The sequence below is a fragment of the Cibotium barometz genome, chromosome 21, assembly GCF_041138505.1.
Source record: "Cibotium barometz isolate CiBa-2024 chromosome 21, ASM4113850v1, whole genome shotgun sequence".
NCBI lineage: Eukaryota > Viridiplantae > Streptophyta > Polypodiopsida > Cyatheales > Cibotiaceae > Cibotium > Cibotium barometz.
Window position 1 is genome coordinate 15,809,730 of NC_141066.1, and position 26,964 is coordinate 15,836,693.

Here is a 26,964-nt window from a genome sequence, read left to right on the forward strand (position 1 = left end):
TTAGGTTATGAGAATAGTCCAGCTGAAAGCACATTGTATGTGAAGAAAACCGATGCCGATATTCTCATAGTCATCTTGTATATAGATGACATGCTCATTACAGGTACAAGCAAAGCACAAATTTCAGATTTCAAAGCTGATTTGAAAGCTGAATTTGATGTGTCAGATTTGGGGCCTTTACACTACTATCTCGGCATACAGTTTATGCATTCAGATGATGGCATTGTTATGCAACAAACTAAGTACATAAAAAGTTTGCTAAAAAGGTTTTACATGGATGAATGTAAGTCCATTTCTACTCCGGTAGAACCAGGTGTACGGCTTACTATGCATGATATTGGAAAGCCTTTTGAGGCCGGCATTTACAGCCAGGCAGTAGGATGCCTCATTTACTTGTGTAACACGAGGCCAGACATATCTTTTGGGGTGTCTTTGTTGAGCAAATTCATGCACAGCCCAGGCACAAAGCATTGGCAAGCAGTCAAATGCATCTTTCGTTATCTTAAGGGTACCCTGGATCTTGGTTTGTTCTATCCCAGGGGGGGTAGCTTGCAGCTTTATGCATACAATGATTCAGATTGGGCTGGTGATTATTATACCAGGCAATCCACCAGTGGGAATTGTTTTTTTCTTGGCAGTTCATGCATATCTTGGTTGAGTAAAAAGCAACCCACTGTTGCTACATCTACTTGTGAGGCTGAGTACAGGGCAGTCTTTACAGCTACAGTAGATTGTGTATGGTTGAGGAGACTATTGGCTGATCTTCGTGAGTGTCAGCAGACACCCACCACCATTCTCATTGATAGCCAGAGTGCTATGGCCGTGGCACGAAATCCAGTATTTCATGCACATACCAAGCACATAGAGATTCATTATCACTATGTCAGAGAGAGGCTACATGCAGGGGAGATCGGTTTATCTTATTGCCCTACACAGGATAATGTTGCAGATCTATTCACAAAGGCTTTACCTCGAGAAAAGTTTGAAGCTTTTCGCAAAGCTTTGGGCTTACTCTCATACAGAGAGTGATCTGCTACCTTGTACAGGTTCACACTTCCACTACAGGGGGGATTTGTTGGCATATGCTCACTTATGGTAGTGCTGTGTGTGAACAGGGCTTAACCAAGGGCACTTTTTCCCATGTGGTTTTTCCCCTTGGACATCAAGTGTGAAAGGACACTCTAACAGATAATATTTTGTACTTCTATATTATATGGATGTGGCACACATGCAAGGGTTGACTTGCATTTTGTGGATACCACACTTTTGGCTCTCTCTCTCTCTCTCTCTCTCTCTCTCTCTCTCTCTCATTTCTGTGTGTGAGCTTCTCTACCCTGCACCTAACCCTAATGTGCAGGTTTGTGTGAGTGTGTGAGTCCAACACCCAACATTATATAGATATTGGGCTTCACAAGCAATTTCTATGGACGAATCTGTCCGAGTTTATAGAGAAGAAATCTTTGGATATCTCATGGATATGATGCTTTTATGGATAAAGTCCACCTCTACTCCAAGGTGTGTGGTTAGCACGGAGTATGTGGTAAGAGTTATGGTATACAAGTCTATGGATTCCTAGACTTCTTTTCTAGGGATCTATCCTCAGGTTTATGGATTATTCTTTATGGCTCTAGAGAGCAGATGGAAGGGAACATGGACACTTGAGAGGGTAGTGTGAATTGGTGGCCGAAATGCCTTTAAACTATGTGTAGCAGAAATGCTTATGGAGCACCAGGTTATCTATGCCTGCGAGTGATTGTTTTATCTTGTTACTTGAGTCCACCTCTCATCCAAGGTGTGTGGTCAGAGTACCAACACGGAGTGCAAGTGGTAAAGTGGACATGACTCCTGGTTGGCACGGGACTTATGTCTATGCCAAGGGTCATGTGGACCGATGTCTTGTTGGGAGGAGACTTGAGACATGGATTTATTTATTTTTTAAAGCCATATTAGAATCACCATCTCCCCATACAAAGGCCAAGAGGTTCATTGTTCATCTCACCATGCATGTGGATTCATGTTGGGATTGTGAGAGGGCAATTCAATGAACACTCCACCATACACGTGGATTCGTGTTGCGATTGTGGAGTGAGTGTTTCATTGTTTTCACACCATGCTTATTGATCAGAGTTGGGATTGTATGGGAGAACATGGGAACTGTTGGGATTGGGAGAAAGGATTGCGAGAACTATGGAGAACCAGCTTTTCTATCACCATGGTTTGTGCTCTTGAATGGCACCAGTTTGTGTGCATAGCACATGTTTTTGTGCGAGGCACTAGTTTCTTGTGCATGGCACTTATTTAAGTGTCTTAGCACCTGGTTGGTGATTTTCATTGGCATAAAATTATCTCATTGATATTGGTGATTGAGACACAATTGACTCTTGTGCTTGTGTCTAGCATATCTTCCATGGAATTCTCGCCCATTTATTTTGGGACATGATTTTGATATTGGTATTATGGAGACTTATTTAGTCTCACCCATTTCTTTGGGACATGAATTCTTCAGTTATATTGGATTTTTGAGACTGTCTCGTCTCGCCCACTTAATGGGACATGATTATATCTTGAATATATGGCTTGAAGCTTAAAGTTGCGGCCAACTTTTAAGAAGCTAGGGAGGATGTCACCAGCGTGGACATTTCCTAGTATGAAAGGGGTCTGGTGGACTCCAGGATGTTCAAATATTTGGAAAGTACAAGCTTTGGGAATGGGGGATTATCCTAGAATACAAAGGACCACACTCCTAAAATTTAGGAGAGTTGCTATTTTTGGCCCGACTCTGATGGAAATTCTGTTCACGTCATTACATCTGGAATTGAGCAGATACCAAGAGTTGGCAAAGTGCCTATGAAAGAATGTCTACTAGTTGGGATATTTTTAGAGGTAAAGATTATGGAAGGATCCATCTCTTAGATTGGCAAGAAGGTGGACCAAAGTGAGACAAGTGGCCTGACACTTGTTAGAAAGTGGATCAAAGTGAGACAAGTGGCCTCACACTTGTCACTTCAGCTATTGTGTGGCTCTCCACTTGTCATTGTAGCCTTCTCTTGCCATTTTAGCTCATGGGAGGCCCAAATCTATAAATTGGAGCCCTTTCTCTTCATTAATGGAGGCTCTCTTGCTGCACACTAGCCTCTACCACCGTTACAAGCTGCCTTAATGATGGCTACTCTCTTTCTCTCTCTCTTGAAGGCTGCCCATGAAGAATACCGGCTGTTGGGGACTGTTTTGGAGGCTTCCATCGCGAAGAAATACTAAAGGCAAGGGTATTTAATCATTTATTATGATTTCTAGCCATTGTACTTGTTGTACCAGCCCTTGTACCTACTGTACCAGCCATTATATTGGCTGTACGAGTCTTTGTACTTGTTGTATCTACTGTACCACCTATTGTACCGGTTGTACCAGCCATTGTACTTATTGTACCAGCCACTGTACATGCTATACCAGCATTTGTACTTATTGTACCTACTGTACCAGCCACCGTACCTGCTATACATGTCATGTGCACAGTGTGTATCTACCGTGTGCTACACGCACACAAGACTAGCTTCGAGGTTTGGGGAAGCTTGGAGCTAGGCAGGTTGATTGGCGAGCTGAGTTAGGGATAGACTAACGGGCGGGCACCCAAGTATGGACGGGCGGGCACCCAAGTGTGGACGCCCGATGACCGGCCAAGAGCCTATAAAAGGGGGGCCAAGGTTAGTCATTAGTCATTATGAGTCGCGAGATTTTTGAGAGCTCTATGGTCTTGGAGCCTGGATCTAGTGCAGACGTGCACCTTCTTTACGCAGCCGAGGCCGGCAGCAATCTCGAGGCCCGCGAGGGTAGCTTGGTCAGTACGTCAACCTAGTTAGCTCAGCTCGTGGCTCGGTGGGGGCAGCCAAGACTGTGGACTTGCCCACGGCTATCATGGTTGGGAGGTGAGTCGGGGGGCCTGCACCCCCTGTTTGTTTGTTTGTAGGATTTGAGTCTCGTACCAGGAGCGATCACAAGGAGATCCGGTGGGGATTTGACAGTGGTATCAGAGCATGCCTCGTGAACAAGCAAGTCAGTAGGTAGAGAAGATGAGGTCAAAGAAAGGTATGTGTTCAAAAAAGCTTGCTGTTTTTCTGTACATACTGCTGTTTTTCAGATTCAGTATGTTGTTTTTTTCATCATAGGAACCCGTGATGATAGTGATTGTGGTCTAGAAAGGGTTGTTTGCTTTGCGAAGAAGAGGAAAGATGTTTTTGAACTGTGTAAACAGTTTTAGGTGAGAGAAAACAGGAAAAAAAAAAGCACGTTTGCTTTTGGTTGCACGCAAAAGAGAGAGAGAGAGAGAGAGAGAGAGAGAGAGAGAGAGAGAGAGAGAAGGTCGCTAGGGTGGTGCTCATTTGCAGTCACTGGCTGGATCTTGCACATGGTCAGTAGGCGCACGTGGGCAGAAAGGTCTGGCGCGAAGACTGTTTTGTGTAGCCAGGCACAGGTGGGATACGTAGTCAATGCAGGCAGCATATGGGCACTCAGGCGGCGCTCCAATCTCTGAGCACAGGCGAGTGGTACACGTAGTAGCCGGGCTTGTAGCAGTCGCCGGCGGGTGATACACATAGGCAGGCGGGCCCATGCTCGCAGGTAGACGGGCTGGTATTCACAGCCGGGTGGTATTCACACGCGAGTAGGTGATTGCATACGCAGGCGCGGACAACCAAGCCTATGTGCAGGCGGCCAACCACGTGCACAGCCGACGGTACATTACAAGTGCATACTCGCAGTTCGACGGGTGGCTGAAAGGAGGCGACGGTTTTAGCGAAAAAGCAACGGAGCGTTGGTTTTTTTTCTCATGCTTTCGTTTAAAAAAAAAAACTAAACCTTAGTAAAAGGGTTTAAAGATCCATTTTAAGCTTAAAGGTGTTTAAAAAAAATAAAGAATAAAGAAAACAGAATATATATATATATATATGTATGTATGTATGTATGTATGTATGTATGTATGTATGAAAAAAAAAACACAAAAGCAAAAGCTCAAGTAGCTTTTGGGGATAGTTATATAAACCCCTTAAGTGGGCTTCTTACCACACATCTCTCAAGTTTTCAAGCTCTCAAGCTATAAAGTTCCCTCGCACTTTTATTGTGCAAAGATGTAATTTTCTCTCCACTTGTTCTCTTCACGATGTCAACCCAAGAATCGGAATTGGAGCCTCTTGTCGAAAGTGAAGGCTTGCCGGCTACGGAAGATACCGATGCCGATCTTTTTGACGATTATGTGTCAAAATCAGATTTCCAAGAGTTCAAAGTTGCTCTCGAAGCTTCTTCTTTGGAACGTCAGGCACAAATTGCCACCCAGATGCAAGCCTTGTAGAACTCCATCTCTCTCTTGACCACTACTCTCTCTACTCTTTCAGGTGTGGATACATTCGCCTCTGCTTTAGGTCCCAACATTACTCCGGAACCGTTCGGGGGCGAGCAAAAGCAGCGTACCAAGGAGATCGTGGACACTTGGCTACACAAGTGGCAGGTCCATTTTCAGTTTCATCCGTATGATGATGGAAAAAAGATCCAGTTAGCAGTAGGTTTCCTCTCAGGCAAAGCTTTGCTTTGGTGGAAGGAACTCAACCTTAAGCCAACAACTTGGGCACAATTTGAAGACGTCTTCAAGAAGGAATTCCTCAAGAAAGAGGATGATTATGATGTTGCCCGGTTTACAGCTTTGACCATGACCTTGCAGCACCTCACTTATGAGGTCTACCTCCAGAAGTTTAGGGACTTGCAGATGAAAGCTACAAAGATGGATCCCACTACTCTTTTGGGGTTTTTCGTAGCTGGTTTACCAGACTCATACCGTTTACAAGTTAAAAATAACAAATGCAAAACATTGGACGAGGCCATTCATTCAGCTCGTATCTATGATGATACAATGGTCTCTTCTAAGTCTAAACCCGTTACCGAGCAGGGGAACAAGCATAAAAGAAAGTTCTCTGCACCTATGGCTAACTCGAGTGAAGGAAAGTCTTCGGAGCAACCCTCGAAGAATTCAAGTTCGACACCAGCGAAGAAGAAACGACTCCTTAGGGCTTTAAAGCTCAAGAAGGAAGGACGTTGTTTTATCTGCGAAGAAAAAGAACACATGCGTAATGAGTGCCTAAAGCAAAAGGGTGCAAAGACCAACGCAGGACTCAAGCCAAAGGCAGCTAACCAGTTGTCCTTGACAGGTATGTCAGTTACTGTACTTTCTCGCCCTAGTGCATGTTCTGATTGTCTGTTCAACTCTAAAGTATTTGGCTTGCATGATCTTCTCCGAGTTTATAGAGAAGTGAATGGCCATAAAATTCACATTCTTCTAGACCCTCGCAGCTCACACAACTTTGTTAACTACAAACTTGTGCAGAAATTGAGTCTTGATACGACATCCAACGATCGTACCTATGAGGTACGCCTACTTGCGGGAAGGCAAGTATGGGATCGAAAGGTGGAGATGCTTCCAATCCAGATTCAGGACTACAAAGATACTCTGGAATGCTATGTTATGCACCTAGAAAATGTAGACTTGTTATTAGGGATTGAGTGGTTTAAGACTCTTCAAGTCCAGATAGATTGGTCTAGTCATATTTTTTCTTTTCAGCATAGGGATATCCAGTATAGTATTTTAGGTGATTGTATTCATTCCTCTCAGGGACCTCTTGTAAATACAGTTGATTTTGGAAATATAATGGATTCTTCTTTGTATACCGCTTTTCATTGTGTATTGATTGCACTTTCTTTATTTCTCATCCCTTCCATAGAAGTCAATGAATTAAGTGTGTTTGAAAGCAAAGAATTACAGAAGATACTTGATTCATTTCAAGATGTATTTTCTAAGGAACTGCCATCGGGTTTACCACCTGAAAGGGCATTAGATCATCGTATTGACTTGATCCCTGGTGCCTATCCTATCAGTATTCCACCTTACAGGATGAGCCAAGCCGAGGAGGATGAGTTGGCTAAACAACTCGAAGATTATTTGAGGATGGGCCAGATCCGTCCAAGTAAATCACCTTGGGGTGCACCTGTGTTGCTTAGGAGAAAGAAGGACAACACCTGGAGAATGTGTATAGATTACAAGAGATTGAACAAGCTGACAATTAAGAACCGTTATCCTCTCCCTAGATCAGATGACCTGATTGACCGGTTTGCAGGAGCGAAATATTTCACGAAGATAGATTTACGTACTAGCTATCACCAGATACGTATTCATGAAAGGCATGTCGAAAGAACCGCCTTTCGGACTAGGTATGGCCATTACGAGTTTCTCGTATTACCTTTTGGGTTAACTAATGCTCCAGTCATTTTCCAGTAAATGATGAACAATCTTTTTCGTGAACATTTGGAAAAATTTGTGATGGTGTTCTTGGATGATATTTTGATATATAGTCGTACTCTTGAGGATCATGTTAGACACCTCACGATTGTCTTATCTATTTTAAGACAGAATCGACTATATGCTAAGCTAAGTAAATGTGAGTTTTTTATGACAGACATCATTTACTTGGGACACAAGATCACTAGAGATGGATTGAGCATTGACTATGACCGAGTTCAGAAGGTTCTGGACTGGCCTATACCGCGAACAGTGAAACAACTTCGTTCTTTTCTCGGTTTTGTTATTTTTCTTCGGAAATTTGTGCGGGAGGACTCTCAGCTCACACTACCGATAACCGACTTATTGAAAGATCGTGGACGTAAGTCAAATCAACCTCTCAGTTGGAATAACGATTTGGATATGGCCTTCAGACTTTTGAAAGATAAAGTCAAGGAAGCACCTATCTTAGCATTACCTGATCCTAGTCGGCCTTATGTTCTTGAAATTGATGCTAGTGACTATGCTATCGGGACTGCTCTATTTCAAGATGGTAGACCGGTTGCTCTTGAAAGTAAAAAGCTAGATGACACTCAATCTCGTTGGCCAACCCTTGAGAAGGAGCTTATTCATGCTCTTAAGGTTTGGAGACATTATTTATATGGCTCCAAGTTTGTGGTATTTTGATTTTGAGATCCGTTATCAGAAAGGGTCCATGAATAGTGTTGCAGATGCACTTAGTCAAATTAGAGAGGTGAATACTTTGTCGTTCACCGAGATTTCTACTGACTTATTTCAGTTATTAAGAGGGCTTTGCAGGACTGATAGTTATTTTGGTCCATTTTGGCAGAAGATCCAGGACGGGAGCTCATTGATTGACCAAGACTTAATGACTGAGTAGTCTACCATTCAGGCTGCAGAGGAGGCCAGTGGATGATTCGGAATGGTTTACTGTTCCGTAATGACAAAATTTGTGTACGAAAGTATCCCGGACATTAGGTCCAAGATTCCTAAGGAGTGTCACGACGCCCCTTCTGTTGGACACCGTGGGGTACACAGGACGCTATCGTTAGTGAAACACACTTTTTATTGGCCAAAGATGAAAGGGTATGTAGAAGATTATGTTCTCAAGTGTCAAATTTGTCAGGCAAATAAAGCTGAACGCTTTAGACAGGCTGGGTTGTTGCATCCTTTGCAAATTCCAGGTAGAGGAAGGGGAGTATGTCATGTGCACAGTGTGTATCTACCGTGTGCTACACGCACACAAGACTAGCTTCCAGGTTTGGGGACACTTGAAGCTAGGCAGGCTGATTGGCGAGCTGAGTTAGGGATAGACTAACGGGCGGGCACCCAAGTATAGGCGGGCGCCCAAGTGTGGACGCCTGATGACCGGCCAAGAGCCTATAAAAGGGGGGCCAAGGTTAGTCATTAGTCATATAGAGTCTCGCGAGATTTGTGAGAGCTCTATGGTCTTGGAGCCTGGATCTAGTGCAGACGTGCACCTGCTTTACGCAGCCGAGGCCGGCAGCTATCTCGAGGCCCGCGAGGGTAGCTTCGTGGCGGTATGGGACGTTGCGAGGTGGAGATTGGTCGGTACGGCAACCTAGTTAGCTCAGCTTGTGGCTCGTGGGGGCAGCCAAGAATGTGGGCTTGCCCACAGTTGTCATGGTTGGGAGGTGAGTCAGGTGTGCATCCCCTTGTTGTTTGTTTGTTTGTTTGTTTGCAGGATTCGAGTCTCGTACCAGGAGCGATCACGAGGAGATCCGGTGGGGATTTGACAATACCAGTCCTTGTACTTGTTGTACCTATTGTACCACCTATTGTACCAGTTGTACCAGCCATTGTACTTATTGTACCAGCATTTGTACTTGCTATACCAACATTTATACTTGTTGTACTAGCCATCGTACTTGTTTGTACAAACCCTTGTACTTGCTGTACCAGCCACTGTATCAACTGTACCAACCACTGTACTTGATGTACCAACCACTATTTTGGTTGTACCAACCCTTGTACCGATTGTACCAACCACTGTATCTATTGTACCAGCCACTGTACCTATTGTGCCGGCTGAATGGAGGGTTGAACCTGTTGTAGCAGCTCTATTGCATGAAGATCCGTGGTTTTTGGGGAAGAATCAGTACCCACACGGAGGTATATGGATTATATTGTTGGCTCGGCATTTCTACACCCTGTGTTCCAGCTTGGTAGCCTCGTGTTGGGCTGTGTTATGGCATTTGTATATGGATAATCCGGCATCTCCCATGGGGAGAGTAAGGCTCGCAAAGCTTGTACATGATATTATTCTCCTTGGGTAATAAAATACTCCAGGGGGGGGTCAGCCCATTCCGGCCTCTATGCGGTGTCACACGTTGTCGTGCCATGGCACGTCTATGATATGAAACCGTGCATGTGAGGCCGTCAAATACACATCCAGATGCATGGGTTAAGTGCCATGACGAGTCATTATATGATGCCATGTACATATGTTCATATTGTATATGAGGTTCAATAAGACAAGCTGAGGCTGAGTCAGATTTAGGAGTTTTTTGTATATGAGTATGGAGGATGATGTTTTTGCTGTTACTCAGAGTTCATGGGCAAGTTAGAAGCATCCAGATATATATGATGGCATGAGGGCATACCAATGCACAAAGGAATGCATTTATAAAGGCATGAAGAAATACTTGAATGGGCAATTGGAGATTCTATAAATCACATGGGCCGATATGATGACTTATAAACTATGAAGGTATCACAGTGCCGAAGAGTTCATTGAATGTTGGGGAAATGTGGGGATAGAAAACTGCACTTGGACTTCATGGATCATCATGTAGAAGCATATGTATCTTACGTATATCTAATGCGGAGAGTGGAGATAGGAAACATGGAGCTAGTAAGCATGTTTTCATAGAGGTGCTAATGCCTTGGGAGTCTTGTGGTTAAGACTTAAAACATGGTGCTAATGCCTTGGGAGTCTTGTGGTTAAGACTTGCTACCTTAATGCTAAGGTTTAATGCTACTAGCAAAACGTGGCTAGTAGCATACGTGGAAAGGGAAAATAGTTTATTTAATTAGAATTTTCTGGAGCTTGGTAGCGCAGCCTTTGTAATGGAAACTCCCGCGTTAATAGTGGGAAAAAGGTGGGTATGGGCACCGAGATCGCCGCGGGGGAAAAGAGGAAAGACACCGGAGCTTCACGGCGGAAACCAGAGGGGAAAGAGAATTCTGCAGCGTTGGAGGAACAGTGTCCATCCAACCAGAGTTAAAAAAATCAAAGAGAGTGCTTCTGTTCATAGCGTGTAGGAGCTAGAATTGTAAAGGATAATGAGAGCTATCCAATGATAAAGCTTCCATCAAATGCTTGTAATTTGCCTTCAGTGGTCTGCAGCGAGCCGCCGTCAGAGGAATAAAGAAGAAAAACGATGAAAAACTCATCTATCTTTACTTGCAGTTAAGTGGGATTTATTTTTACTTTGAATATATAAATCAATAAATGGAAAAAATCGCATGTTTAGCATACCTTTAAAGGATTTGAGGAAAGGGAAGATCTTGTGACTTGGAGTATTGTGGAAATAAAGTACAAAAAGCATATTAAGGTTCCGAAAGGTGGTTTACTTCCTACTCGATCGGATTTTTTGGAATTCAAGCCATGGAATTTTCTAAATCTCATGAGCATGATAAAGCTATGCAAAATGCTATATTTTACTTGTGAAATGTTAGTATATTAAGGCAGGTTTTCAGGTGATAAAGTACATCTCGAAATAAAGGATTTGAGGGCACTGGATGTAATGGATGTAACTGGCTACATGTATATTGGAAAAATTAGAAAGCTTTATTATGCCCACATGTGAATGGTTCAAAGGAATTTCATGCAATTCTGTGCAATCATCTGGATGAATTCAAGGATGTATTGAGGGAAGTGGACACATGTATTTGTCATTGGAAATAATGATGTTCAATACTCCTTGGGAAATCTTGTACGTGAAATTCCTTGTTGGATTTGACATTCACTCTCACAGCTAGAAGTTTCGTACTTTCCTGGCTGTACCGCACACGTCACGACAACTTTGGTGAACCCGACGTGAAACTGCTGGGGTGAGAGTGTGGTGAAATTTACAGGGAAGCTATGGCTGAGAATTCTGAGGGCCAGGGGGTTCATTTTGACCCCGGAGTTATGCAGATGTTCCAAATGTTTTCCATGTACATGCAACAGCAACAAGCTGCTGAGAGGGGACAGATTTCCACGACCAAAGCCTTACAATCAATTGTGAAAAAGGTGGATCAATTTGATGGGAAGGACATTACAAAGTATCTGCGCAATTATATAAAGGAGATGGAGCTAAACAGGGTGACCGAGGAGGATATGGTTCGAAGTTTCGAGTTGGTATGCGTTCCTGAAATAAGAGAGCGCATAAAAGGATTGCAGACAGCACAGGGTGGCAGAAATTGGGAAGAATTCAAACTTGCTTTAAAGGATGAATACTTCATGGAGGATTCTGAGCGAGTGACCAAACGAACTTTTTTGGAATGGGTCACAAAACCTAAAATGGGAATTTCTGCCACAGAATTGCTAAGGGAGTTTGAGAAGCGTTATGCCCAGTTGTCAAGAATGGAGCGTGCAACTTTGGACAGAGAAAAGACAGAGCTCTTCTTGCAAGCAGCTGGGAAAGATCTCCAGGAGAAATTGGAAATCCTCCTTGAGGATAAAAATACAGAGCAAGGATTAAAGAGTGATTGGAATGATGTTGAGGATGCAGTCACTATGTTAGCAAAGCGGCAGCGGAGGAGAGATAAAATGGTGATGGGCTCTGCAACCCCCATAGTTGCTGTTAGCCCTGAAAATTTATCCAAGCCAGCTGCCACAATTCCTAAGATAGATGGGCCGATGGATGAGCTTATCAAGGGTATGCGTGATTTAAAATTGAAGATGTCCAGGATCGAAGAAAAAGGTCTACCATTGGGGCAGGCTTCTATGCAAAGGCCTCAAATCAAAGAAGGGTTTACATATAGATGCATATGGTGTGATGACCCAGAGCATGCAAAGAAGGATTGTACCAGCTATAAAGAAGCTCTTAAAAATCAACTTGTGTTCTTCAAAGATGGGAAAATCCATCTTACAGAGACTGGTCTTCCATTGAGTACAAACTTTGGGAAAGGAGGGATGAAAAAGCTGGTAGAGGATATGGCTGCTAGTCATGCCATTTCTATGGTTGAGGCAGCAACCTATGGATTAAAGGTTGGTCAACAAAAGCAGGAATTTGAGAATGATGAGGATTATGAGAATGAGAATTTTTGGCCGTCAACAATGGAATTAATTGCATCAAAGAAAGTGTCAAAGCAAGCTTTGCATGAGGCAGGTGATTGTATACGTCTTGAGACTGGCTGGGAGGAGCCTGTGGATTCTTTATCCATTCATGCCTATATTGCCAAATGCCAAAATAATGAGGCACAGGTAGAGGAGAAACGTAAAAGGGAAAATGAGGAAGGAGGGCCATCAAAAAGAGTTACACGTGGAAGTGAAAAGAAGGATCCTGGGCCATCACATATGCCTCCACAGCAAAGCAGACCTCCACATGATGTTTCAATGGAAGAAGTGCCAGCAAAAATGAAGGAGAAGGGTAAAGGGAAAAGTCCACTCTACAAGCTTCAATCTGATATTGAAGTTGCAACAGATCTCAAAAAGGTGCTTGAAGAGAGAATTCTAAACAGCAGGGTGGAATTCACACTAGGGGAAGTCTTGGGGATTGCAAAGAAAGAATTTCATGATGAGATAATTGATATTATACGAAGAAAAAGGCAGTCCATAATTGAATCTATTCCATCACAAGGGGAAGCAAGCACTTCCAAGACTCATGGTGTACAGGTACAGAAAAAGGAAGAGAGAGAAAATGTGGTGGAATGTAATCACTCTGCTGATGGGGCACGACAAGTGCGTTTTGTGGAAGAGGATGATGAAAAAGAAGTTCTTACAAAGAGTCATTACTCCAGGAGTCATTGGGCAAGAGCAACCACTGAAACCCTTGTCAAGATAGGTGATTTGGAAGAGCCGTATGTCGCTCTAATTGATCATGGGTCTGAAATAAATCTTATGGCTAAAAATCTCTACAACAAATGTAAGTGGCCAATGGATGTGGATCATGGGTGGATGATTAAAGCAGCCAATAATTCATCTGGAGAGCTTTATGCAGCATGTCCAAATGTAAGGGTAACTATAGGGGATGTGAAGGATGATCAGAATTTCTTTGTTCAGGAGATGTCATCGTATCCCCTCATTCTTGGGCAACCCTACATTACAGCTGTAAGGATGGAAACAAAGGTTTTGGATGATGGTTCGGCTTATGCAAGAATAAGGAGTAAAGATGGCAAAAAAGCTGTTCAGTTTTTGACAGTATGCATTAATCATGAAAGGAATCGTGAATCTCTTCGGGCACAGTCACTCCCAAAGATAAACAGAGAGTTTATGAATTACAGGGAGATGAGGGATTTTGGCCAGGTGCCATTGTAAAGCGGGATTCCAATGGTACAAGGGGAAATGAGTTCTCGCAGGACTCAATCAATGTAAATAGTTTTTCAGCAAATTTTCAGGGATTCTCCAGCTATGGGTCACTGGTTTTTGTAAAAAGCAAGGATTTAAAGCGTGGCATGCAAAAACATATACAAAATGAACAAAAAAGTTTTGAGCAGTGTGGTCTTTTGGAGAAAAATGAGTTTATTTCAGGGGTGCTTGATGAGGTGGATGTACTTTTTGATATGAGAAGAGCATGCTTACAGGGTGGAAATGAAATGATAAAGGTGTCATCTGTGGAGATGTATGATATAATCCAGGGATTTGAGGGGGTGGAATGTAAAAACATGAATTGTGAAATGGATGCTCATGTTGATACAAAGTACAAAACGGTTGCAAAAAAGGTGAAGCCAGTTGCCTTGCCCTTGCCACCAGGAAGCAAGGAGAAGATAGATGAAGCTTCTATGCAACCAAATCTTAGAGATCCGAAGAAAATTGGGCATAAATTTACTCAAGAAACTCTGAAAGAGCTGAAGATTGGTGAGAGGGATTTTCTGTTGCCAGTTGAAAGGGAATGCTTTGAGGAGATGCTTGTAAAACATGGGAAAGCTTTTGCCTTTCAGCCGCATGAGATTGGTTGTGTTGATCCAAGTGTAACAGCACCAATGGTGATCTTTACTGTTCCACATGTGCCCTGGAACCTGCGGCCAATTCCAGTACCAAAGGCTCTCTTGCCAAAGTTGATGGAATTACTAAAGGAAAAGATCAAGATGGGAATCTTGGAGCCTTCATGTGCCCCATATTCCAACAGATGGTTTACTGTACCAAAGAAAAATGGGACATTGCGCTTTATTCAAGACATGCAACCTGTAAACAAAGTCACAATCAGGAATGTGGGAGCAGGTCCAATTGTGGATGAGTTTGCAGAAGCATTTGCAGGGAAAGCTATATACTCTATGGGTGATTTGTATTCGGGATATGATCAGTTCCAGCTGGATATACAAAGCAGGGACTTGACCACAATGAGAACTCCTTTGGGATTAGTAAGGATGTGTACCTTACCACAGGGAGCCACTAACTCAGTGGCACATATGATGAATGGAATGAATAAAGTCTTACGGGACTTCATACCACAAAAAACTATGCCATTTTTGGATGATGTGCCAATAAAGGGCTGTGATGAGAAAGACAAAGATGAGAATTTGGATTCAAAAGGGTGCCGCAAGTTTGTGGCAGATCATATAAAGGATTGTGACATGATTCTATCCAGGCTTGAAGAAGTGAATCTTACTTTATCTGGGCAAAAATCAGTGTTTGGGGTTGGTGAAGTGCTAATAGTGGGACATCTTTGTAGTACTAGTGGACGCCGTCCTTGTCCAGCCAAGATAGATGCAATACAAAGAATGAAGGAAATATGCATTAATGTTACAGAGCTGAGGAGATTTCTTGGAGCATGTGTCTTTTATGTTATTTGGATCCCACATTATGCACATGTAGCAGATCCTCTTTATCAGCTTTTGAGGAAAAATCAAAAATTTTTGTGGAGTGCAGTACATATTAAAGCTATGCGGAAGCTGAAATATTTGCTCCAATCATCACCCATTTTGAGAAAGGCAGATTATGAGTGTGGCAGGCCTGTGATTGTTACAGTAGATACTAGTCCTACTGGGATTGGATGGGCAGTAGGGCAAGATGATGAGGATGATCATAGGTATGTAATTAGATTTGGAGCAAAGGTATTAAGCTTTCGGCAGCGAAAGTATCCACAGATCAAGAGAGAATTATGGGGGATTGTCACTGCTCTAAAATGTGAAAAAGAATATCTTATTGGGGCATCTGTACTTGTGGAGACTGATTGCTTGCCACTTCTTGGGATGATAGCAAGTTGTACCACTCCAGATATTGCTATGCTTAGGTGGATTGCTTATATCAAGTCACTAAATCCTGAGTTTGAGGATATTGCGGGAAAAGATAATCCAGTTGCAGATATGCTATCACGAGCCAGGTATGAAGAAGAGGAAGAGATGGTTAGTGACATTGATGATGTGGGTACAAAGTTCTATACTACAGCATATGCAAAGGGGGATCATATTTGCTTATCAAATGCACTTGAGTCTTTTATTGAGGAAATATATGAAGGAGATTGGTTGCTTATTGGTCAATATTTGAGCACTCTAACAAGGCAACAAAATTGGTCTGACTCAGAATTTAAGAGGATCCGCAGAAAAGCATATGGTTACTTTCTAAAGGATGGGTATCTCTGGAAGCATCCTAAACAGAGGAATGCTATGCCACAGAGAGTCATATGTGATAAAGAGACTCAAGGAAAGCTTGTGAAAGAATTCCATGAGAGTCTCTGGGCTGGGCATAGAAGTGTGTGGGCCACTTTTACCAAAATAAAGGAAAAATATTGGTGGAGAGGAATGTACAAGGATATTTCCCAATATGTGGAAACATGCATAGTATGCCAAATGTACTCAAATGTGAGGCATCGTGATGGCTTACAACCAACCTACCCACCTGCCATGCACTACAAATGGGTAGTGGATCTAGTTACAATGCCTTTGGGAATTTGGCAGATGCGGTATATAGCACTTGCAAGAGAAGATTTGACAAATCAGGTAGAAGGGCGTGCTCTTAGAACAAAGAGTACGGAAACAGTATGCAAATTTCTCTTGGAAGATGTGATCTGCCGATATGGTTGTGTTGGGAAAATAACAGCTGATAGAGGCGAGCTAGATGTTGGAGAAGCAAAGGAATTCTTCTCTAGAATTGGTATCAAACTGTCTCTAACATGTGCTTACAATCCTGAGGGCAATGGAAAAAGTGAACGAGGACATCCTCCAATCATTAAAGCTTTGGCTAAAGCATGCAGAGAAAGGATGAGAGAGTGGCCAAAGCTGCTACCATATGCCTTGTGGGCTGACCGTACAACTCATAGCTCAGTGACAGGATACATGCCTGCAGAATTAATGTATGGTCAGAAGCCAGTGATGCCAGTTGAAGAAGTAATTCTAACTTGGAATGTATTGCCCTGGGTGGAAGGATTGAGCAGAGATGACCTCCTTGCATTGCGAATAAGACAGTTGGAGAGGAGGCCTGAAGATGTAGAGCTTGCTAAAGCTCGCCTGAAAGATGCAAGGTTGAAAAATAAAGAAAGATTTGATAGTAGACACAGACTCCGGCCAAAACCTATTGAAGAAGGTGATTGGGTTCTAATGTATGATAGTAGCCTTGACAACCAATTCACTGTTCAAAGAAAATTTGCAAAAAGATGGTTTGGCCCTTACATTGTCAGGCATGTGCATGGAAATGCCACATATACTCTGTGTGAGCTTGATGGAACAGAAGTAAAGAATCTTGTGGCTGGCAAAAGAATCAAGATATTTAAAAGAAGGCATGATGGTGATCCTTTTGATTCACAAGAGATTCAGGATGAGAAGCTTGACAGTGGAAGTATGGATATGGTTGAAGAGGAAGAGGATGATCTTCCTGGAACTGCAGAAGATGAAGACGACATCCAGCTATATGTAGATCTTGATGATGATTTGGCACATACCAGAGGATGTGCAGGTTTAGAGGGGGTGGATGTCGTGCCATGGCACGTCTATGATATGAAACCGTGCATGTGAGGCCGTCAAATACACATCCAGATGCATGGGTTAAGTGCCATGACGAGTCATTATATGATGCCATGTACATATGTTCATATTGTATATGAGGTTCAATAAGACAAGCTGAGGCTGAGTCAGATTTAGGAGTTTTTTGTATATGAGTATGGAGGATGATGTTTTTGCTGTTACTCAGAGTTCATGGGCAAGTTAGAAGCATCCAGATATATATGATGGCATGAGGGCATACCAATGCACAAAGGAATGCATTTATAAAGGCATGAAGAAATACTTGAATGGGCAATTGGAGATTCTATAAATCACATGGGCCGATATGATGACTTATAAACTATGAAGGTATCACAGTGCCGAAGAGTTCATTGAATGTTGGGGAAATGTGGGGATAGAAAACTGCACTTGGACTTCATGGATCATCATGTAGAAGCATATGTATCTTACGTATATCTAATGCGGAGAGTGGAGATAGGAAACATGGAGCTAGTAAGCATGTTTTCATAGAGGTGCTAATGCCTTGGGAGTCTTGTGGTTAAGACTTAAAACATGGTGCTAATGCCTTGGGAGTCTTGTGGTTAAGACTTGCTACCTTAATGCTAAGGTTTAATGCTACTAGCAAAACGTGGCTAGTAGCATACGTGGAAAGGGAAAATAGTTTATTTAATTAGAATTTTCTGGAGCTTGGTAGCGCAGCCTTTGTAATGGAAACTCCCGCGTTAATAGTGGGAAAAAGGTGGGTATGGGCACCGAGATCGCCGCGGGGGAAAAGAGGAAAGACACCGGAGCTTCACGGCGGAAACCAGAGGGGAAAGAGAATTCTGCAGCGTTGGAGGAACAGTGTCCATCCAACCAGAGTTAAAAAAATCAAAGAGAGTGCTTCTGTTCATAGCGTGTAGGAGCTAGAATTGTAAAGGATAATGAGAGCTATCCAATGATAAAGCTTCCATCAAATGCTTGTAATTTGCCTTCAGTGGTCTGCAGCGAGCCGCCGTCAGAGGAATAAAGAAGAAAAACGATGAAAAACTCATCTATCTTTACTTGCAGTTAAGTGGGATTTATTTTTACTTTGAATATATAAATCAATAAATGGGAAAAATCGCATGTTTAGCATACCTTTAAAGGATTTGAGGAAAGGGAAGATCTTGTGACTTGGAGTATTGTGGAAATAAAGTACAAAAAGCATATTAAGGTTTCGAAAGGTGGTTTACTTCCTGCTCGATCGGATTTTTTGGAATTCAAGCCATGGAATTTTCTAAATCTCATGAGCATGATAAAGCTATGCAAAATGCTATATTTTACTTGTGAAATGTTAGTATATTAAGGCAGGTTTTCAGGTGATAAAGTACATCTCGAAATAAAGGATTTGAGGGCACTGGATGTAATGGATGTAACTGGCTACATGTATATTGGAAAAATTAGAAAGCTTTATTATGCCCACATGTGAATGGTTCAAAGGAATTTCATGCAATTCTGTGCAATCATCTGGATGAATTCAAGGATGTATTGAGGGAAGTGGACACATGTATTTGTCATTGGAAATAATGATGTTCAATACTCCTTGGGAAATCTTGTACGTGAAATTCCTTGTTGGATTTGACATTCACTCTCACAGCTAGAAGTTTCGTACTTTCCTGGCTGTACCGCACACGTCACGACAACGTGCAAGCTCCATTTTCAGCATTTGTGGATGTTTTGTCCAGCTTTTATGTTTTATATGCAAAGTGATGATGGATATGTGTTAAGGCTGTGGCCATGTTTAAATGTTTTAATATGCATTGATGGTATCAACAAGTGTGTCAAAGGCCCTAGTCTCCCGGGCGCCGCGAGTTACAAAGTGCGTGTGTGAGAGCATATCTTGATACAGAGTTCTACACCCACTATTGGGCACTGATGACGTTAGTGGAGATGTCGTAGTATCTAGTCCATACTATGCATAATGGAGTTGATAGTTATATAGTCTTGTGGGTTGACTACCATGAGTATATAACATGCACGTTCCTAAAAGGTGAATTTGGGCATGTTCCTGGATTCATCTATATATATATATATACATGGGAAGTATCATCTAGCTTCTCATCACGGGAATACATGTTTTTAAGTTCGCTTGTACTTAAAAACAACAAGTTGAGAGCCCCACAATAACTCTATCCTCATTAGTTAAATCGCTTGCACCCATAGCAACCATAAACGGTTTGCTAGGATCACACGTAGCTATGACAGTTAAGTCCTTCACGGGAATACATGGGAAGTATCATCTAGCTTCTCATCTCGGACCAAACACTCTTGAACATTTGTCCAAATCTATGTCCAGGCTATTCAACCAGATGACTTGGAGGATTTAGTGGCAGATAGACAACACATTTTGGACGAGCATGGACACATGTTGAGTGCCGCGATTTGTCCGAGGAGTTACCTTCGAGAGGGCCGAGGATCACCACATTTCTCATTCCTTGTGCAGAGCCCCCACCTCGTGCGCCATACCGGATGAGTCATCTCGAGATGACAAAGCTCAAGCAGCAGTGGGAGGAAACGTTGGCCAAGCACTCAACAAGCTCACTTTCAAAAACAAGTTCTCGCCGCCCCGCATTGATGACTAGTTGGATGAGCTCGCAGGGGCGAAGTGGTTTAGGAAGCTAGATCTCAAATCCGAATACCATGAGGGTCCCATATATCTAGTTGAGAAGACAGCTTTTCGAACTTCGTTCGGTTTGTTCGAGTTTCTTGTGATGCCATTTGGGTTAACAAATGTCCTAGCTACCTTCAGCAGGATGATGTCCTGGATCTTCCAGGCTTTCCTTGGGGTATTCATCATTGTCTTCTTGGATGATATTTTGGTCTTTTAGCAAGACAGCCTCTCAAGCTCGATCTCTCGATGAAGGGCATCGGCCCTTGCGGCTGCCTCACGCCTTTCCTAAACCCCACGGGCTTCGGCAAGGCATTTGGCCTCCATTGTAGAGGCCTCCTCTTTGAGGGTGTGATGGAACTTCTCCAACTCCAAGGCACTTTGTTGACGATTGGCCTTTGAATCTCGATGTAGCGGAGATACCTAGGTAGAAGGCTAGAGGATGGCAAGAAGTAATTGTTGCTGTATTTGTTGTTGCATGTGCTACTATATCAAGGAAAAAATGAATGCCCCGGATACCTTCAGTAGGATGATGTCCCGGATCTTCCAGCTTTTCCTTGGGATATTCATCATTGTCTTCCTGGATGATATCTTGGTCTTGACAGCCTCTCAAGCTCGATCTCTCGATGAAGGGCATCGGCCCTTGCGGCTACCTCACGAGCTTCGGCAAGGCATCTGGCCTCCACTGCATAGGCCTCCTCCTGGAGGGTGTGACGGAACTGCCCCAACTTCAAGGTTCTTTGTTGACAATTGGCCTCCAATTCTCAATGTAGCGGAGATACTTAGGTAGAAGGTTGGAGGATGGCAAGAAGTAACTTCTGCATGTCCTCTTGCAGCTGTATTTGTTTTTGCATCTGCAGCTGTTGCTGCTTTATCAAGGAAAAAATGAAAGTCATGGACGGCTCGCGTCCAGATGAAGAGACAATCAGAGAAGGACGCTCTATGGGAGAAGAGGAATCAAGGGTGTGTGAAAATTACTTTTTATCCAGTCCTAAAAAGGAGACTATTCTAGATTTATTAGTTTTTATTCATGTTTTTTTGTCTTGCTACTGGCCGATTGCCCTTTCACTGTACTAATTCTTTCTATTTGCTACTTCCCTTAGTTCTAGGCTTCATTATGGCTGAGTCTGCCTTGCATCTTCAGGGGTTTGACAGAAACTCAGTACGAAGGGCTCTGTGTGAATATATGCTCTTATGTGTGTGTGTGTGTGTGGAGTGCATGTGTGAGAGCGTATCTTGATACAGAGTTCTACACCCACTATTGGGCACTGATGAGGTTAGTGGGGATGTCGTAATATCTAGTCCATGCTATGCATAATGGAGTTGATAGTTATATAGTCTTGTGGGTTGACTACCATGAGTATATAACATGTATGTTCCTAAAAGGTGAATTTGGGCATGTTCCTAGATTCATCCAGGTATATAATTCAGCCGTATTAGCGGACATGCAGATTTCACATTGTGAAGTTTTCGTTCGAGTTGCGGCCAGTTGATATTGTGCTTATTCTTTCTATCTTTAGCGGTGCATTTGCCCTATCAACTACTTATTTGTTGTACTAATTCTTTCTATTTGCTACTTCCCTTAGTGCTAGGCTTCATTATGGCTGAGTCTGCCCTGCATCTTCGGAGGTTTGACAGAAACTTAGTACGAAGGGCTTTGTGTGAATATATGCTCTTATGTGTGTGTGTGTGGAGTGCGCGTGTGAGAGCATATATTGATATAGAGTTCTACACCCACTATTGGGCACTAATGACGTTAGTGGGGATGTCGTAATATCTAGTCCATGCTATGCATAATGGAGTTGATAGTTATATAGTCTTGTGGGTTGATTACAATGAGTATATAACATGCACGTTCCAAATAGGTGAATTTGGACATGTTTATGGATTCATCTAGGTATATATATATATATATATAGCATAGCTTCATCATTTAGCAGTATGTACCACTTCATTGACCCTATCAGGTACCATATGTGCTGTTGCTGCTGCTGCCGGCGCCTACACTCCATCTGCATCATCATCTGTGCCTGTCAGCTCCAGCACACCAGCCTTTTACTTCTGCTCATGAGTCATGGGACAGCAGCCCTCTCTGCTACACAGAGCACACCAGTGTTTTACTTCTGCTCATGGGACAACAGCCCTCTCTGCTACACAGAGCACACCAGCGTTTTATCTTCAGTTCATGGGGACAGCAGCCCTCTCTGCTACACAGTGCACACCAGCGTTTTATCTTCAGTTTATGGGGACAGCAGCTCTCTCTGCTACATAGAGTACATCATTGTTTTTCTTATACAGTTTACCTTGGGACAACAGCCCCCACTTTGCTATAGTACATCAGCGTAGTTCACCTCGGGACAGTAGCCCTCTCTGCTCACCATCTCACAGCATCGGGATAGCAGCCCTCTGTGCTTATCTTCACCATCAACACCACTCAGGACAACAACCCTCTTGCTCCTCACCGGTATTGCAGCACCCTTGTCACCACTCGAGATGGCAACCCTCTCTGCTCCTCACCACCACTCAGGTATTGCAACACCCTCATCGCCAGAGCCTACACCACTCGGGACGGCAGCCCTCTCTGCTCTTCCTCACCCTTCAAGTAGTGCAACACCCTTGTCGCCGGAGTCTGCATCACTTCAGCTTCCGCTGCCCACTACCACCTCGAAGTGCCTCTGCATCCACCGACGCGAGCCTTTGACACCGACACTTCACGGAGTGCCTTTGCCTTACATCGACGCAAGCGTTCGTCATTGACCGTGCTTTAGCTCTGACATCATCTTTGCTTTTGCACTTGTCTTCTACTCAGAATCACCTCACATCAAAGGGCCTCTTGTACATATTTTCAGTCACCATCATATATACACTCACTCATCCATTTCATGCTGTGTTGTTTTGCTCTGATCTCTCGTACATTTTGCCCTTTTGCCCTTTTGCCCTCACATGGTATTAGAGCTATCGTGAGCAAAGGGATTGAAGACCTCGAGAGCACACATCATGGATCATCTACCCGTACTCCCGGAGGACCAATTTTTCCCACCAGAAGTTTTTTCTCCTATATTTGATCTAAACTTCTCCTATATCTGATCTGGACCACACAAGGAATGGGACTTCTTACTCAGAGGACTCCTCCGTTCAAGATCTTACTTTGGGGAGACGATCAACCCATGTACATCTACTCATCTTCATCACCTTTGCCATCACAATCTCCCTCTTTGATCTTATCAAACTTTGCTTCCAGAGGGGGATACATTCCTTCTGCCAGTGTGTCGGTGTGGGACCTTGGTATCCTTTATCTTCTCTCATCTTCCCTCATGGTCCCCTTTTTGGCCTGAGGGGGACTTTTTATCCAGCCCTAAAATATTCTGGATTTACTAGTTTTTATTCATGTTTTTTGTGTCTTGCTACTGACCGACTGCCCTTTCATTGGACCAACCAGCAGCACACCACCATATATATAGCATAGCTTCATCATTCAGCAGTTTGTACCACTTCATTGACCCTATCAGGTACCATATGTGCTGCTGCTGCTGCTGCCAGCGCCCACAGTCCATCTGCTTCATCATCCGCACCTGTCAACTCCAGCACACCAGCTTTTTTCTTCAGCTCATAGGACAGCAGCCCTCTCTGCCACACTGAGCACATTAGCGTTTTACTTCTGCTCATGGGACATCAGCCCTCTCTGCTACACAGAGCACACCTGCGTTTTACTTCTGCTCATGGGACAGCAACCCTCTCTGCTACATAGAGCACACCAGCATTTACATCTGCTTATGGGACAGCAGCCCTCTCTGCTACACAGAGTGCACCAGCGTTTTATCTTCAGTTCATGGGGCAGCAGCCCTCTTTGCTACACAATGCACTCTAACGTTTTATCTTCAGTTTATGGGGACAGCAGCCCTCTCTCCTACACAGAGTACACCAGGGTTTTATCTTCAGTTCATGGGGCAGAAGCCCTCTCTGCTACATAGTGCACACCAGCATTTTATCTTCAGTTTATGGGGACAACAGCCCTCTCTGCAGTTTACCTTGGAACAGCAGCCCACTCTCTGCTACAGTACATCAGCGTTTCTCTGCATCTCACATCATTTGGACGGCAACCCTCTCTGCTTATCTTCACCATCGACACCACTCTGGATGGCAGCCTTCTTTGCTCCTCTCTCCACCCTTGTCACCAGAGCTTGCACCGCTTTCACCACTCGGGACGGCAGCCCTCTCTGCTTCTCACCACCACTCAGGTATTGGAGCACCCTCGTCACCAGAGCCTGCACCACTCGGGACGGCAGCCCCCTCTGCTCTTCATCACCCTTCAGGTACCGCAGCACCCTTGTCACCAGAGTCTGCATCACTTCACGTTCCGCTGACCACTACCACCTTGGAGCGCCTTTGCATCCACCGACGCGAGCCTTCGACACTGACCACCTCACGGAGTGCCTTTGCCTCACATCGACATGAGCCTTCGTCATCTATTGTGCTTCAGCTCCGACTTCGTCTTTGCTTCTGCTCTGGTCTTCTACTCAGAGTCACCTCACATCAGAGGGTCTCTTGTACATATTTTCACTCACCATCATATATACACTCACTCACCCATTTCATGCTGTGTTGTTTTGCTTTGATCTCTCGTACATCTGGTCCTTTCGTCCTTTTGCCCTCACAAAGGGGAGTAGTGAGCTGCTCCCATGGTGAGGCTAAGTCTTCGAGATTACTCATGGTGAGAGTGCTCGTGTTCAAGCCCGAGTGCAGGTAAACCATCCACCATGGGTGTGGGAGGCTCTTTCAGAGGCTTTCCCGGTTGGCTAGGAAACCGATAGTCTATGACGAGATGGGAGCAACACCCGGAACTTGGGTGTGTTTCCTGATCTTGAAAACCAACCACACAAGGAAGAAAAATTTTAGCTTTCTCTTTTACCAAAGCCAAAAATCTCATACCAGTGTGATATGTGACTTATGCAGAAGTATTCGTTCAATGGAATAGAGAGGAGATTGCTTAAAGTGCTTGCTGAAATTTGCAGAAAAATGATAAAGGAGAGGTAGTAGAGAGATAGAAATAGCACTCAACACACCCGATTGGGTTCCAACCACCCTCTCAAGGCCCCCCACCTGTTGTCAGCTGTATTTGCTTATGTATTGCAAGATGTGAATGAAGTACAAGATTGACTTACTGGCTGACCACTAAACAGTGAACAGAGACACCTTGGTGACTGTTTTGGGCTGATTTGTGGCACCTTTAGGGCTGTGTTTTCTCTGTATCATGGAACAGAAAATAAAATAGAACCAGTCAAAACTATCTCACTAGAGTGATACAAAACTGTCCATGGAAATCTCATCATTGAATACCAGGAGCATGAAACATGAAACTGAAACATGAGAGGAGCATCAGCCCCCAATAGATGGTATACCACTCTTAAAGTATCAAGCATGGGGCTAATGAGTATGGCAGAGAGGTCTCCCTCAGCTACGTCATGTGGGGGAGAGAGAGAGAGAGAGAGAGAGAGAGAGAGAGAGAACTTGTGTTGACTTCCAACTGGCAACCATGTATGTGTGCCTGTATGTGATGTTTTCAATGTAGATTAATTAGTCACATAATTGCCTTCTTCTGGCTTCCATGTGAGGGAATTTGTTAGCTGACGACTATATAATGGTTTATATTTATAAGGCTTACTTGCTTCCCTCCTCTCCTCACAGGATATCTTAGTAGGTTTGCTTCGCTTGCGCAAGTGTGGACGAAACACGACATGCCCAGAATTGACAGGCCGATGCTCTATTGTACGTGAGCTTCATGTGTATGGGACTGCTGTTCCTGTTCATGGACGTGATGCTGAGAAACTCCAGCATCAGGTACCTCCTAAGCACATAAGCCTAATTCACTTTTAAAAACGGGCCACCCATAATTTTTTAGTAATCATGGTTCAAGTTTTTGATAGATTCTAGGAGGGTTTTTTATGAAAAAAGTTTATTGCAGTGCATAAAAAAGTAGGTTTATCGCAGTGGATGTTTTGTTGCTGTTTCTCAGGGTTATGGCACCCTTCTCATGGAAGAGGCTGAGAGGATTGCTATCACCGAGCATAGGTCTACCAAGGTAGCTGTCATTTCGGGTATCGGCACACGACATTATTACAGAAAGCTAGGGTATGAGCTGGAGGGGCCTTACATGCTGAAACACTTGACAGCTGAGTGAGCATTGTACAGAAAAACCATCAGTTTTGTAGGAAAGGCAATGCTAGCTTTCAGGCTTTTGCGTCTTTGGTCTCCCATAGATAGCTTAATCATGAAGTCATGATCGTCATGATCGCACACTTTCCTACCAGATATGGGGGCAATGATCCTTGTATATATAGTTGGCAGCATTTTGAGCTTTTAAAGGTGTAGAAGCTCGAGCACTTTGTTGTAATGAATGGGTTGGTGAGTTTTGTACAAGCGTTACTTAGTACATCCTTTTACCTGAGCACGGGTTGCGAATCTTGTAAGTTTCCAAAGTTTGAGCAACTGTGAGCTAATATGGTGGATTAGTACAAGTCTTATGGTAATATGCCTTGATAGGTTCTTGCTTTAATGAAGCAGCCCTTTAACCTAGGCCTTTTTTGTTGAAATAGTGACTTTTATGGGAAGATAGTCAGCTGCTGTTGGTTGCTGGTACTAACCTGAGGTTACTTAACACTCTTTGATATGCATTTCGCTACCCCCTCCCTTCCAACAAGAAGAAAAACAAGAACTTGCCTCCCGCCCACTCTCTTGGCAGAAGCACCTGATATGTTGGGCTAATGGATGAAAGCTAAATGAAAGGAGTCTTCTTAATGAAATTACCCAGCACTAGGTGCTCTTTCAGTAGAAGGGAATTTATGCCTTCTGCACTGTGTTGGTCCTCTGAAGTGGCAGACACCCAATGTAAGAG

At 43.5% G+C, this 26,964-nt stretch overlaps 1 protein-coding gene across 1 annotated transcript in view; it reads left to right on the top strand.

Moving 5' to 3' along the window:
* Nucleotides 1–26,587, top strand: part of ELO3 (radical SAM domain-containing protein / GCN5-related N-acetyltransferase (GNAT) family protein) — a 42,072-nt gene extending 15,485 nt beyond the window's left edge. The window contains exons 8-9 of the mRNA XM_086815441.1: nt 25,758–25,910; nt 26,086–26,587. Coding sequence (XP_086671567.1) covers nt 25,758–25,910; nt 26,086–26,250 — 318 coding nt within the window. The 3' untranslated portion in view covers nt 26,251–26,587. The remainder of the gene's footprint in view (nt 1–25,757; nt 25,911–26,085) is intronic.
* The last annotated feature ends 377 nt before the right edge of the window (nt 26,588–26,964 follow it).